Source organism: Fusarium venenatum (genome assembly GCF_020744135.1).
Source record: "Fusarium venenatum strain MPI-CAGE-CH-0201 chromosome Unknown EDB82scaffold_2, whole genome shotgun sequence".
Taxonomy (NCBI): Eukaryota; Fungi; Ascomycota; class Sordariomycetes; order Hypocreales; family Nectriaceae; genus Fusarium; species Fusarium venenatum.
Window position 1 is genome coordinate 8,601,916 of NW_027072130.1, and position 13,108 is coordinate 8,615,023.

The window sequence follows — 13,108 nt, forward strand, 5'->3', positions numbered from 1 at the left end:
CTTCTCGAAATGTCAACCATGTCCAGCGCAAACACGCTCAAGCTTAATAAAAAGCCGAGTGAATTAATGGTTATCAGCCTTGGAGCCTTGGAAGCCTAAAACGTATTGCACATTGTGACAGGTGACGGAAATCGTGTCACGTGCCAACAAAAACGCGTTGACGTTTACCCTACAGAGAAGCTTACGAGAAGGATAAGCGCAACGTTCAAGTCCAACATCCCCGTTGATCGATGCTTTGCAGTCAATCGGGCTAGGCTAACTCAACACCCAAGTAGAAATCCTTCGATGCCATTTGACACCGGCCTCGCCCATCTTTCGGCACTCTGACTCAACTCACCACAACCGTGATCTCAACCAACACCGCCTCGTATACATGAGGCCCAATTGCTCACCCACCTTCAACAATCAGTAAAACTGCTCGGTCTGGTGGTCTAGTGGTATGATTCTCGCTTAGGGAAAACCCTATAGCATTGCTTGCGAGAGGTCCCGGGTTCAATCCCCGGCCAGACCCTTCCTTTTGCTGGTTGGGCGTCTGATCAGACGTGGTGATTTGCTTTTTGCTGTGGCGCTGTCTGTATTGGTGATGGTGGCTGATTGTATTGTCCTCGATGGGGCGCTATTGATCTATGGTCCAGGGCGAAGGGAGACCTTCTTTGTCTGTTAGTTTTCCGATTCCACTTGGTGTGTGTCATGTGGTCTGAACCTTGCACTAACTGTTTCAATATAACAAACAACGGCCGAGTTGCTATTGTCAACTTCAAAGCTAAGAATAACTGTCCTATTTACGGGCAACCATCTTTGTCTGTTTGCTTTTGTTGCGGTTTGATGGTGTGGAGCTCAGGAATTAGATTGGCACGCGCTATGGGTATCGCGTAACGCCCTGTCTTTCGAGTACGTAACAGAAAACTCGACCTCTGTGTTGTGCATGTCACAATACTTCGGACAGTTGATGCCCACTGAACAGGCATGTCTGCTCCCTTATTTACTGCGCTACAAGGTTGTGTGTCTAGACTTCTGTCACCTTGACCCAGGATTAAATGTGTAATTAGAAAACGCATCATGATTTTGGACAAGACCTTGTCTTGTCACTCTCACAAATTGGATTGATGCAAACGAAAGAGTAAACAGCACAACACATTCATTGTTCCCATCCCTTCTCATCCTCATTTTCCACGTAAGACAAAACAAACCGAGTAAAACAACTTCTGTATTTAGCATCGCCCCATTCTTCTCTTTATCGTTTACACACGTGCATTGCATTGCATTGGTCTTTGTCATCGGCTTAGACCCTTTTTTTTCTGTCTAGCTGCCTTGTTTTTTTTCTTTGTTTTATCACCATGAACGCGCTCTTTGGCTTCCTCTCGTCACCGCTTAAAAAGCAGCCCGAAATACCAACAACCGCCACAATGCCAGTTTCCGCTTCACAGCAGTCGCGAACTTCTTCGCCTAGAAATCATCGAATCCCCAAACGCGCATCAAACCAATTTTCAGAATCGGAAGGTCGCAGCCCTGTAAGTGCCAGCCAACTGTTGATGCAGCTATCCGCCCTGCCACTGTTAGACTCTGTCGCGACTCCCCTCAGCAAAACATGCACTCATTGGTTATTACTCGACTAACTTTGCATTGCGACAAAAGCTCTCACGACGTAGCAACGTTTCTTCTATAACATCTGTACACGATACCACTGGCGACATCTCTATCACCAGCACAAGACGCGAGACCATCGCTACAATGCCCCCTCCTACCAAAACACCAAAGCGAAAATCCATGGGTGGTGTACAATCGTCATCTGTCCCCAGACGAACCACCGCGTCTCAACGCGTCTCATCCTCCCCACGACCACGACCGACTAAAAGGCAGCCGTCCGTCGAGCTTGGCGAGGATTCAATGATGAGCGCTTTCAGCCGCTCTCCGGCCGTCTCAAGCAAGACACGCAGTACCAAGAACTCCCCTGCCACGTCTGTTAGAAGTACACGAACCAGCGCCGCGAATTCCCCTGCGACATCCACCACCAAAAAGGGAGTGACTATGAAGCCTAACTTTATGGCGGTTAGCAGTCCTCTCGCGGCGAGCGACGTTGCTTCTTCGCGCCCTTCTCCCCGAGCTCAACCAAGATCTAGACGATCGCAAGTTGTCGTCGAGGTAGAGGAGTCTGAGGAGGAAGAGTATGAAGAAGAACATCAGGCACCCGAGGTGCAGGAGGAACACGAAGAGAACCTAGAGGAAGAAGAGCCTGAAAAAGAGATCCAGGAAGACATCGAAGAAGACATCGTGCCAGAAGAGGAAGAAGAGGAAGAGAAAGAGAAAGAGGAAGATGGAGACGATGACGAAGAGCACGCATTCGAGCAAATCATGGATTATCGCTGGGTTGGTGATAAGATTGAACTTCGCGTTAAGTGGGCGGACGGCGAGCGCACCTGGTCCCCCGAAGAGGTTTTCCATGAAGACAGCCCCGACGCCCTCTTTGACTTTTGGCGTAAGCGTCCTGGTGGCCGACCCGACAACCCCGAGAACCCAGGCACGTATTTAGTCTTTGCCATCCGCAAGCACAGAACCTACCGTCATAAGAATCAGGTATTTGTGGAGTGGTTGGGTTACCCCGAGTCCGAGGGTACCTGGGAGAACCAAGACTACATTGAACAGGTTGCAACGGACCATTTCGACGATTATATGGACAAGCTTAAGGAAGCTGGTAAGGTGAAGCTCCCAGCCAAGGGCAGGACTGCTGAACCACTCAAGAAAAAGGGCACTGCAAAGCCTGTCGGTAAGGGTAGAGGTAGACCCAAGGGTTCAACAAAGTCAACCTTGAACAAGACTCAAGGAAAGTCGCGAGTCACGAAACGCTAGATGGAGATGGGTCGGTTCAGAGCGTGTTTACTGTACTACTAGAGGTTATTGGAACCATATGGAGTACGCGGTATTGCTTTATGTTGGACAGCTGAGAGAGATTAGGTATATTGCCTTATGATGGGATGATTGTTTATACAGGTCAATTCACTAGCATTGTTCCTTTTGTTTTATCATTATTGCTTACTACCTTGTCTCTTCTTTGTATTGCGGAACCTGATGGAGTAGGTGCTATGTTAAATAGTACAAGTAATTCCATTTTGTCTTGAGCTTCTAGATTTAAATACTCCATTTTCTCAGCGTCGGCGTTGGTAAAATTGTCGTGCTTTTGTAAACTCCGTATGGAGACGGACTGTTGGCTGCTGACTTGGAGGATCCATCAGATGGGTCTAGCTGACTGTATCCAGCACAACTCATCTCACGCTCTCAATTAATCTTACTCTTTTACTCTTCCAAACACAACTGTAATAATTTCAAAATGGCTTCTTCACCCAATATTTCCCATCGCATCCCCACAATCATCATTCTCACCATCCTCGCCATCTTCGGCCTCGACGCGCTCCTCCTCCAACTCGAGCGCAATGGCTGGATGGACATGTCACGCAGCATAACCCAAGACCCTCTCCCTCGCTTCTTACCCGACACAAATAGATTAATCGTCAAGCGATATACTGGAATTGGTCTACTTGATGAATTTTTCGCTTTTTCGAATATCGTTTGGGCAACTGTGACTGATGGTTCGAGGCCGGAAGTGTCGCTTTTCATGATTTGCTTTGGAGGGCAGCTTATTGCTACGTTTATGGTATTTGTCATTGAAGCCCAAAGAACTGTGGGATGGAGTCCTATTGTACTCAAGTAAGTTACACCCTTTTTTAAATGAGGTTTTAGGATACTGATGGGTGTAGTGGTGCTGTTTGGTTATGGGTTATTCAGTCCGTTGGCTTTGGCTTCATTGCACCAGTCTACTACGCCATTCATCTCCTGTTGACGTCCAAGGCGTCGTGGGCACAGAGCGTTCATGTTCGCGATTATCTCAGCCTTCACACCGTCGTCCCATCTTTCTTGCTGGGCTACTTCGTGCCATGCATTTTCCTGGTGTATCCGTTCTCCAACCACAATGTTCGACAGTGGTCCAACGCTGTCTGGGCAATGGCTCCCTTCTACATCTTTATCCTCCAGACTGTTTTCACTGGTCTTCTCAAGAGGCTTAGCGTCGGACAGGATGCGAATAGATCAAAGGTTGTGCTTGAAAAGGCTGCTTTGAGACATGCCTACGGCTTCGCATGGAACATCGCCGTCGTGAGCCAAATGACCACCTACGCAGCCCTCATCGCAGCGGGCGCTTTTCCAAGTTTATTCCCCAAAGGTATCGCAGCCTCGCTCACCGCAGAAAAAGTCTTTGTTCCTGATGCAGCACCGCATTCGTACGAGCCAATGTCCAGCGCTGGAGCAGCAATGCATAACTTTCTCATCTACGATTTCGCTACTGGTTCAGTCGCGGGACTTATTTGGGGTCTTCAGCAGTTGTTGGAAGTAAAGCCGGAATTGAAGACTGGGGAGGAGAGGACGAATCTTGTTAGGGGTGTTGTCACGAGTGTTTTGCTTTCGGGACCGGGTGGTGCGCTTGTTGCGTTGATGCAGCATCGTGATGAGTCTGTTCTTAGTGCTGAGGCCAAGGGTGAAAAGACACAGTAATTGTAAGGAACATGAGATAGTTATGTAGGATATTGCTCAATCTATATCTAGGCCTTCTCCTCTCTATTCTCGCCCAATGGAACATCAAGTCCGTGACGTCCACTGTAGCCAGAGACTTCAGCTGGCTTCCATCCATTCTTCTGCAACAGAGTCTCATCTTTAAGACGATACACTTCGACCTTGAGAGGACGGCAGCATTTGATCATCTCCTCTTCACTATCCTCTCCAAAACCCCAGAGAGAAAGATCACCACCGGGGCAAGTGCCTACCCACGTTAGCATGTCCCTAGGTAAATATTTAGGACAAGACTTACTCAATGCCATCAAAAGGTCTTGCTCAGCCAAAAACTCAATATGATCACCCTTCTCCGCCGGACAAGGATTCATAAAGTATCGTCCTTGCTCGTCTAATCCAGTGACCTGGAAAATGTTAATCACGTCGTGAACGTCCTGCTCATTCAGCCCATACGGCAGAACGGAACGGGTAAGGTTTGAATGGCACTGGAAATTATACTGGCCGCCGCTAAGGACGGTGTTGATGTAAGGATCACATCGCGTGCCGAGTAAATCGTGCACACGACCACCATGCTCATCAGTACCATACCAGTCCAAACTATCAGTAATAATAGTCGCCAGAGGACGCATGTAAGGCAAATTAGACCAAAGACGATCATAAGTTGAGACATGCGAAGCATGGAGTTGCTTAGTGCGACTCGCCCAGAAGCGTTCGCGGGGGTTATGGGCGTTCCAGATGTTCAAGTCGCCTGCAGTGGTGTAAGTGAGCTAAGCCAACCACATCAATTATCTCTTACCAACTTGCGGTCCCTCAGGTGTACTAATCTTGACGATTGAACCAGCAGGCGCCTTCCATGCTTTTCCAGAGCGAATGGGAAGAGTAAATTCCTCAATAAGCTCACGGGGAGCTTCGCGGATGGTTGAGTAGAGGGTTTGATCGACGGTGAGCACGGAGCCAGGACCCGGAAGGTAAGCCGGGACGGGCTTCTTGATGGGTTTTCTGTTCTTGAGACGTTCGGAACCGTTGGAAGACATTTTTATTTTGTTTAGAGGAGTGATTTAGGTAAGAGGCTTTTACTTCTCGTTCTTGGGTTTTGTAGGTGGAACCTTTGATGCAGCAGATGACTGATGCTGCAGTCTGGAGGACGCTACGGCTATAAGTCGGGGTGGGTATCGTATTCTTTTACATCTTGGCTTCACTTGCGATGTGCACTAGAGAGTCTTTGACTTTGCAATCTTTTAGATGCTCTTGAAGATTTGTTGTGCAAAGGGTGCTGGGACCAAAGACTACCTGACATGACAGCCTTCGCTTTGCAAGGCGACTTCGGCGGTCAGATCACACCCAACTCGGCGAAAGACTCATTGAGCATACCACTTGATCGAATTGTTCTTCCATTGAGGCGATATACAGGGTTTATACCTAGCGATGTGTCAGTCCATCGATCGAATTGCGCTATCCCATCTGTTGATCGTGACATGGAATGGACATGTCATCCTTTGTTATCGCACTTTGAGAACCCTAGTGCTAAAGATGAAGGTTGCTAGGAGAGCCTGAATCTATTTCAGTACTGTAATTTATCCGTAAAATTAAACATCAATGGCTGTTGCATGTAGTCACAGCGAGATCTCATGTTTAATGACTCCACCCCGATAACGCTCAACCCTCATCGTCTGGGGTCAGACCATCGTCTCTGACGTCGAATACGTCACGTGGCACAAAACCTTTAAAATCCTTCTGTTCTGCCCCTCATTGCCCCTCCATTGACCAACCCACCCCGCCTTATCCTGCCCTGCTTTTAGCTTCTCAATCACCAAACCATCCACCAAAACAACATCAATCATGTCCGAAGAAGCAAAGCCAGTCGTACCAGAGGAGGGCGCTCCTCCCGCCGAGGGTGAGGCCGGCCCCTCCAAGAAGGCTCTCAAGAAGGCCGAGGCCAAGGCCAAGAAGGAGGCTCTCAAGGCCGAACGCGCCGCTGCACTCGCTGCCCAACAAGCTGCCGCCAAGCTGAGCCTCGAGGACGATCCCGCCAAGGACAGCTACGGAAACAAGCAGGTCACCGCCGAATCCTTCAGCAGCGATGCCCAAGAGGTTGAGATCCGAAATCTCGACGAGTCGTACGATGGAAAGACCGTTATCGTCCGCGCCTGGCTCCAGAACTCGCGTGTTCAGAGTGCCAAGATGGGCTTCATCGAGCTTCGAAAGGGTGGAAACTGGGATATTCAGGGTGTCATCATGGCCACTGACAAGGAGCCTGTTGTCAGCAAGCCCATGGTCAAGTTCGTGACTAGCATCAGCCCTGAGAGTTACGTCGTTGTCCAAGCTACCGTCAAGAAGCCTCTTGAGCCCGTCAAGAGCTGCCGCGTTTCCACTCTTGAGCTTCACATCAACAAGTGCTACGTTCTCGCTCCTGCTCCTGCTGTGCTTGGTATGACCATGGACGCTGCTAGCCAGCCCATTGTCAACTTCAGCGACGAGAGCAAGGCTGGCGAGGAGGCTGAGAAGCCTGCCGAGACCACCTCCACCATTCCCTCCGCCAGCATGCTTACCCACCTCGACAACATTGCCATGCACAAGCGAAGCCCCGTCCAGCAGGCCATCGCGGTATGTTGGCTCAAAAACACCCAATTGACTATCTACTAACGAAATAATAGGACATCCGTATCGAAGTTAAGCGACTTTTCCGCAACTACCTCGAGCCCCGCCACTTCAAGGAATTCGAGCCTCCCTGCCTTATCGGTGCCGCCTCCGAGGGTGGCGGTAACGTCTTCCGACTCCCATACTTTGGACAAGAGGCTTTCCTCGCCCAATCTCCCCAGTTCTACAAGCAGTTCGAGATTGCTGGTGGTCGTGAGCGCGTCTTCAGCTCTGGTCCCGTTTTCCGTGCCGAGAACTCCAACACTCCTAGACACATGACTGAGTTCACTGGTCTCGATCTGGAGATGGAGATCAAGGAATCTTACCTCGAGGTTCTTGATGTTCTGGAGGGTGTCCTTCTGTCCATTCTCCGTGGCATCCACGGTAAGTTCAATTGAACGGCCATGAAGATACTTTAGCTAATTACATTCAATTGCAGAGCGATGCGCTGTCGAGATTGAGACCGTCCGATCCGTTTACAGCTCCGAGCCCCTCCTCCTCCCCGAGCCCGGCAAGGAGGTCCGCCTCACCTTTGCCGAAGCCCAGAAGCTCCTCCGAGAGGAAGGCCCCGCCGAGTTCGCCAACGTCCGCGACGACGAGGATATGAGCACTCCCCAGGAGAAGGCCCTAGGTGAGGTTGTACGCAAGAAGTACAACACCGACTTCTACGTTATCGACAAGTTCCCCGAGACCGCTCGACCCTTCTACGCCAAGCTCGACGATGCTGGTACCACAGTCGGAGATGGCGTCCGCGTCACAAACGCTTTCGACATGTTCATCCGAGGACAGGAGGTTCTTTCCGGTGGTCAGCGTGTCAACAACCCCGACGAGCTCGAGGAGCGCATCCGCGCCAAGGAGATCGACCCCAAGAGCGATGGTATCAAGGAGTACTTGGCTGTCTTCCGACAAGTCGGTGTCCCTGCTCACGGTGGTGGTGGTTTCGGTCTCGACCGTATTGTCGCTTGGGCCCTGGCTCTTCCCAGTGTTCACCTCGCGGCTTACTACCCCCGTACACCCAAGCGACTTGCACCATAAGGTAGTGCGTGCAGTCCTGGATATGTTAAAAAGACGGTGATGTAGATCGTGTAGGGCGTATGATGTTTAACGTGTGTTCATCTAGTTTTACATACAAACGTATATAATAAAAGCTTGATATACACTTTTGGAAACTGCATAAAGCTCAACATTAATTGTTATCGGTCATTCATACGTTCTAGAAGTAATAGCCATCTACTCTTCCATCCGCTCAAAACACAAGTTCATTCATCATCAAGAGTTCCACCAACCCATCAACTTCTGCATCGTAGTCTCCTCAGTCGTCGAATCACCCGCCGCTTGGCCGTTAGAGTCCACAAACCCAGACACAAATGTCTTTCCTTGCAAACATCCCACATTCGACTGCTTCACCTCTTGTCCATCCCTCACAGCCGCGACAAGAATACAACTCGTTTCGTTAAACTTGGTACCCATATCAAAACCCGTCTCGAATCCATAAACTTTAGCACTACCCATTCTCGTCATCGCACTACCGGGTTCGTATAGGTATACATTGTACGACTCAATGTCTGTCGCGCCGTTCCAGCTTACGAACCCGAGGATAGAATCTCCGGCTTTTTCGATGACGAGTGCTGGGGACCATGCCATGGGTGTACCTGTCCAGACGTCTTTAAAGGCACGATAACTTCGGATTGACTCGTCGTGTCCGAAGCGCGCTTGCCAGCGAAGATCATGACCGCCTTCAGGTCCATACTCATGTACGACACCGCCAGCACCCCAGCTCATGAACGAGTTTCCGTTACTCAATCCAAATTGATAGCTTCCATCTTGCGTAGCTACCTTTGCGCGATCAGGTGAAAGAATGCGAAGAACCTCTGGCTTCTCATCAATACGCGGCGGCAGCTTGACTTTCAGCAGCAATCCTCGTGAATTTGTCTTGGTCAGATCCTCTGGACTGTTGTGGTTGTCAAACATGCTTATCACCATCCCCTGCGTCGAAGCATCCAGCGCACGAACATGGTTCTGCCATCGGAATCGTCCGTGAGGCGGCATAGCGCCAAAGTCTCCTCCCTTGGTGTTTCCTCTCAATTCCCAGAGTACTCTACCCGTTGATCGAGAAATGAGAAAGACAGACCAGAAGTTGCGACTGCTGATGAGGAAGGAATCGTGGTTGATGGCTTGAACTGAGTTTAAGTGGAAGAAGTCGTATGGTGACATTGGAGTGCCACTTCCAGAGGCAGTGATGAGAGGAAGCATTGAATCTTCAGGCCAGAAATGCTCGAGAGCACTCCAACTAAAGATAACTTCTTCAGTCTCAATGTCAATCTCAAAAAATATCGAGTCCGACACGAAACCTCTCTCCGAACCACCCATGGCAGTCAAATTCCACGAAGTAGTGTTATAAGCCGTAACCAAGATAGTTCCCCTCGTCGTCAATTCCTGCTCATGAAAGTCTAATTGACCCTTGAACTTTTGCCCAAACATATTGTTGATGATAGCGTCAAGATGAATAATTGTCTTTTCGTACTGACTGTTCATTATAACCACCTCTCCAAACCCATGCGCACCCTTTCTCGTCCCGCGCCACAGCGTAAGAAACTGCTCATTGTTGATATTCTGCACACGAAAGCCTTCTGAATCCAGAGGTTCGTCGTCATGTGCGTAGATAAGTTCTGCGTTTTGCTTCATGATGAAAGAAGCAGCCTGCGCGATACCTTTATCTTCTCCCGTAGATTGTGGTGTGATAAAGACGTATCCTTTTGAGAGTTCGCCCCCGTTGGGGTTCCATTCGATGTGAGGTGGTTTATGAGGTGAGCTTTTGAAGCGACGAAAGATAAACGTCTTTTCGTTGCTGGGTTTGGTGATTTCGAAGTGACTCCACGACCGAAACGTCTTGAAGCCATTTTTGTCGACTGGTGGTTCGGCGGCCGTTTCTTTTTTAAGTTCTTCCTTTTCTTTCTTCTTTGCAATTATTTCGGGGTCGGGGACGGCTTCTAATCGTTGTATTCTTGATGGTGGTGGTGGATTAACATCGTCTGATTGAGGGACGGAGAAACAATACCACCAGAATAGGAGATTGAGCGAAATAACAATGAATGCGACCTTTTTGGCCCAAGGTGAGCCAGAAACGACAACCATGATGGTATAAAGAAAAAGGCTGATCGCGAAGCAAGACAAACCCCAAAGGGTGGGCTGGCTGTGATATAAGGGCTGTTGGAACCACACGCAAGGGAGAAGGGGACTTGGTCCCTGGCATCAGGGTACTAGAAACGTTGGCCGCCAGAAGCATAAGAGACGAAATTAGTAGGTCACTTTATGCTGCTTAGACTACAGTTCTTAGGCTATTTATTTTTGTATCCTAAAGTCCCTTCTGTTACCCACAGACTGTTATCCCGTATCTTTACGCTCAATCCTGGAATGAAGCCCCTGTAAAGTGAGACACGCATTCCAAGAAAGCTGTCAAGGGGGCTGAACTAGACTCTCCCTTGAGACTTGGATGGTGGTGATTGGTCGTGTTTCAGTTTGAGGATGGGATGTGGAAATAGAGCTGAAGCAAAAGAAATGCGATTTATTGCAATTGGGGGCTTGGCTTGGGAATCCCATTGTATTACAGGTTATAAAGTGTTGCACTGGAATTTGCATGTGGCATCGCTTGGATGGTACATGGAGGTTGAGGATGAGTACTTTGGTAACCAATAGTAAAAGGAAGGTGACGGTTCCTGTTCTAATTAATTTGATTCACTCGTTAGCCGTGGCTTATTATAGGCGAGAAAAGTTAAAAAAAGCTATTATTAAAAATGTCCATCTGTCTGGTTTCAGCAGCCACTTGTAAAGCGAGCGAACTTGTCCACATCACTGACGTCGCGAATCAGGAGGGAGATATTCTGAAAGGTGATGGTTTAGAAGAGGCTCTGCCACTCGCGAGAGACACTGGTATATGGAGCAACCTTAGAAATAATCTTTTGCTTTCTTGAAGCCATGTGATCCTCAACTATGTAGTTGAGAACCTGGTTTCGCAGCTCAGTTGGGAGGTTGGTCCACGACATTTTGGCGATGGTGAAAAGTGTGAGTTGGAAGGATGAAAGGAGGGATGTGAAGGACTGGGAAGTCTTTTTATAGAGCGAAGAAATAGTTAATGAGGTTAGGTTTGAAGAACAATCCTCAGTTTCCTCTAGGTTTTTAACAAAGGTTAATCTGTCTGTTCTCTCAAGACTGCGTTGTCCAACACAGATGGATAGAGGAACCTTCTTTTCAAGGACAAGATAGTGTGTAGCAGAAAGGTTAACATCATAAGTCTTAGGGCATAAAAATAGGTAAGTAGTCTAAGACGTATGGCCTAAGTAGCATCAACTGTTTGACGAATTCATTCATGATTTGGCTTTGTATGTGACGCCGAGAGTTTATATTTATTTGAATCTAAATGAAAACAATGATAGTTGGTATTCTGAATATCTACTAAACTCTGTAACATAGGAAAAAGCTTGCTGTGCTGAGCCAACTTTCTCTCCTCCAGCTCCCTTTCGTACCAAACATCTAGCGTCTAATTGGTTCATACTGTCCAGTCTGTGGATTATATATGCTGACAACACTAGAAGACGAGCTAAATGACGGATTAAAGCTCTTGTACGTCCTGTTTGTCCGTGGTCGATGATGGACCAGTGTATGAGGTCTCCGTTGCTGGTAGTAGTGCATCGGAGGTGGATACTGTATAAATGATTGACTTCTGTACTGAGACTTTGGATAATGAAAGTAAGGCCCGCGATTTCTCAAATTTGCGTGCGAAGGAAGAAATGGTGGGGGTTGCATGTATCGAGGAGGTGTCTGCGATGGATATCGAGACATAGGCTTGAAAGGCGTAACGACGACAGTCTCTGGATCTGGAAGATCATCTTTAGATATAGTGGCTAGTTGACGAGGATGGAAGATGTTGAAAAGACAGGTGATGATGAAAATGGATCCAGAGTCGAAAACATAAAAGTATATCTCGGTGCCTTGGACAACGCCGAGGGGGCCAGTGGCATACTCGATGACGCGATACACGGACCGGACGAGAATGAGGCCACAGCTGAGGTAAAGAACGATGATCCACCGTCTCCAGGGCATGGTTATAATGGTACTCTGACGTGTTGGGGCTTCAAGAACACGGGTGTAAGCGATGTGTAGAACGGAACTGAAGAAGCCGAAGAAGTAAATGTGGAATGAGAGGCCGCCCACAATGATGAGCTGGGCTGTCCTCTGTTGAGGAACTTCTGTAGCATTAACTAGATAAGCAGCACCTATATACCATGAGGTTAGCATGAGCTATACGATGCATGCATGTCGGCCAACCTACCTGTCAATTGGGCTGCGAGGGAGATCAAATCTCCAAAGATAAAGACCTTGGGCAAGACCTTGACGGGAACAAGAGAGTGTATATCTGCATCCAAAACGATAATTATCTTGCTAAGGATTGTGTATATAGTAGCAAGCATCAGAAATGGACCTGAAAGGAGGGTAAAGGTCTGGATTGCATAAGGAAGAGTCGACCAGTTTGGCGACTCTTGCGATGACCACACACGGCATCCATAACCAACAGTTTCCACTGTGAAATATCAGCACCTCATTGTATGATTTGAAGGAGTAATTCTTACCTGAGCAACCGAGAAGGAAAGGAATAAAGAACCAAGTCCTACATCGCACCACCTGCATCAAACAAACAAGCGTAGAAGCAAAGAATAAGCCCAAAACAACGAGGGCGGGTATAAAAGAGGGTTCATAATGGTACAGCTTGATCGCTGCCATGATCAACAAGCGATTTACTGACCTTTGTTACAAGGTCAGTAGTAGAAAGGAGTGACCTTTGTCAAAGAGAGGTAAAACAAAGTGACATTTTAATGAGACAAGATGGGGTCGGGAAGATGTTTTGTCTCGGGAGGAA

General features: G+C 48.3%; 6 protein-coding genes and 1 non-coding gene across 7 annotated transcripts; 4 read left to right on the forward strand and 3 right to left on the reverse strand.

The window, feature by feature from the left end:
* The first annotated feature begins 420 nt into the window (after positions 1 to 420).
* EDB82DRAFT_t120 lies at positions 421 to 511 on the forward strand. Its single transcript has one exon. It is a non-coding gene; the product is annotated as a tRNA-Pro (tRNA).
* Positions 512 to 1,081: 570 nt separating this feature from the next.
* EDB82DRAFT_502167 (uncharacterized protein) lies at positions 1,082 to 3,186 on the forward strand. Its single transcript, XM_065608662.1, has 2 exons — positions 1,082 to 1,511; positions 1,636 to 3,186. The coding sequence occupies exons 1-2, from the start codon at positions 1,338 to 1,340 to the stop codon at positions 2,845 to 2,847; spliced, it is 1,386 nt and encodes a 461-aa protein (XP_065465086.1). The 5' UTR covers positions 1,082 to 1,337; the 3' UTR covers positions 2,848 to 3,186.
* On the forward strand, positions 3,183 to 4,574 carry EDB82DRAFT_502170 (uncharacterized protein). Its single transcript, XM_025736384.2, has 2 exons — positions 3,183 to 3,702; positions 3,753 to 4,574. Exons 1-2 carry the CDS (start codon positions 3,326 to 3,328, stop codon positions 4,540 to 4,542), a joined length of 1,167 nt encoding a protein of 388 aa, XP_025586996.2. The 5' UTR covers positions 3,183 to 3,325; the 3' UTR covers positions 4,543 to 4,574.
* A 15-nt stretch (positions 4,575 to 4,589) lies between these two features.
* On the reverse strand, positions 4,590 to 5,591 carry EDB82DRAFT_476340 (uncharacterized protein; the record flags this gene model as incomplete). Its single annotated transcript, XM_025736385.2, has 3 exons — positions 4,590 to 4,807; positions 4,856 to 5,305; positions 5,354 to 5,591. The coding sequence occupies 3 exons, from the start codon at positions 5,589 to 5,591 to the stop codon at positions 4,590 to 4,592; spliced, it is 906 nt and encodes a 301-aa protein (XP_025586997.2).
* Positions 5,592 to 6,199: 608 nt separating this feature from the next.
* On the forward strand, positions 6,200 to 8,367 carry EDB82DRAFT_462520 (uncharacterized protein). The gene is made up of 3 exons (XM_025736386.2): positions 6,200 to 7,161; positions 7,212 to 7,578; positions 7,634 to 8,367. The coding sequence occupies exons 1-3, from the start codon at positions 6,397 to 6,399 to the stop codon at positions 8,227 to 8,229; spliced, it is 1,728 nt and encodes a 575-aa protein (XP_025586998.2). The 5' UTR covers positions 6,200 to 6,396; the 3' UTR covers positions 8,230 to 8,367.
* Positions 8,368 to 8,463: 96 nt separating this feature from the next.
* Positions 8,464 to 10,329, reverse strand: EDB82DRAFT_556901 (ASST-domain-containing protein; the record flags this gene model as incomplete). Its single annotated transcript, XM_025736388.2, has 1 exon — positions 8,464 to 10,329. The coding sequence occupies one exon, from the start codon at positions 10,327 to 10,329 to the stop codon at positions 8,464 to 8,466; it is 1,866 nt and encodes a 621-aa protein (XP_025586999.2).
* A 1,395-nt stretch (positions 10,330 to 11,724) lies between these two features.
* Positions 11,725 to 12,972, reverse strand: EDB82DRAFT_556902 (RTA1 like protein-domain-containing protein; the record flags this gene model as incomplete). The annotated part of the gene is made up of 3 exons (XM_065609681.1): positions 11,725 to 12,467; positions 12,524 to 12,772; positions 12,822 to 12,972. The coding sequence occupies 3 exons, from the start codon at positions 12,970 to 12,972 to the stop codon at positions 11,725 to 11,727; spliced, it is 1,143 nt and encodes a 380-aa protein (XP_065465087.1).
* Between the last annotated feature and the right edge of the window lie 136 nt (positions 12,973 to 13,108).

Bases quoted from the DNA above. Each gene is read 5' to 3' on its own strand.
- EDB82DRAFT_502167 (XM_065608662.1), top strand. From the start codon at position 1,338: ATGAACGCGCTCTTTGGCTTCCTCTCGTCACCGCTTAAAAAGCAGCCC. The intron at 1,512-1,635 runs GTAAGTGCCAGC...TTGCGACAAAAG, and splicing joins AATCGGAAGGTCGCAGCCCT to CTCTCACGACGTAGCAACGT.
- EDB82DRAFT_502170 (XM_025736384.2), top strand. From the start codon at position 3,326: ATGGCTTCTTCACCCAATATTTCCCATCGCATCCCCACAATCATCATT. The intron at 3,703-3,752 runs GTAAGTTACACC...TGATGGGTGTAG, and splicing joins TGGAGTCCTATTGTACTCAA to TGGTGCTGTTTGGTTATGGG.
- EDB82DRAFT_462520 (XM_025736386.2), top strand. From the start codon at position 6,397: ATGTCCGAAGAAGCAAAGCCAGTCGTACCAGAGGAGGGCGCTCCTCCC. The intron at 7,162-7,211 runs GTATGTTGGCTC...ACGAAATAATAG, and splicing joins CCGTCCAGCAGGCCATCGCG to GACATCCGTATCGAAGTTAA. The intron at 7,579-7,633 runs GTAAGTTCAATT...ATTCAATTGCAG, and splicing joins CATTCTCCGTGGCATCCACG to AGCGATGCGCTGTCGAGATT.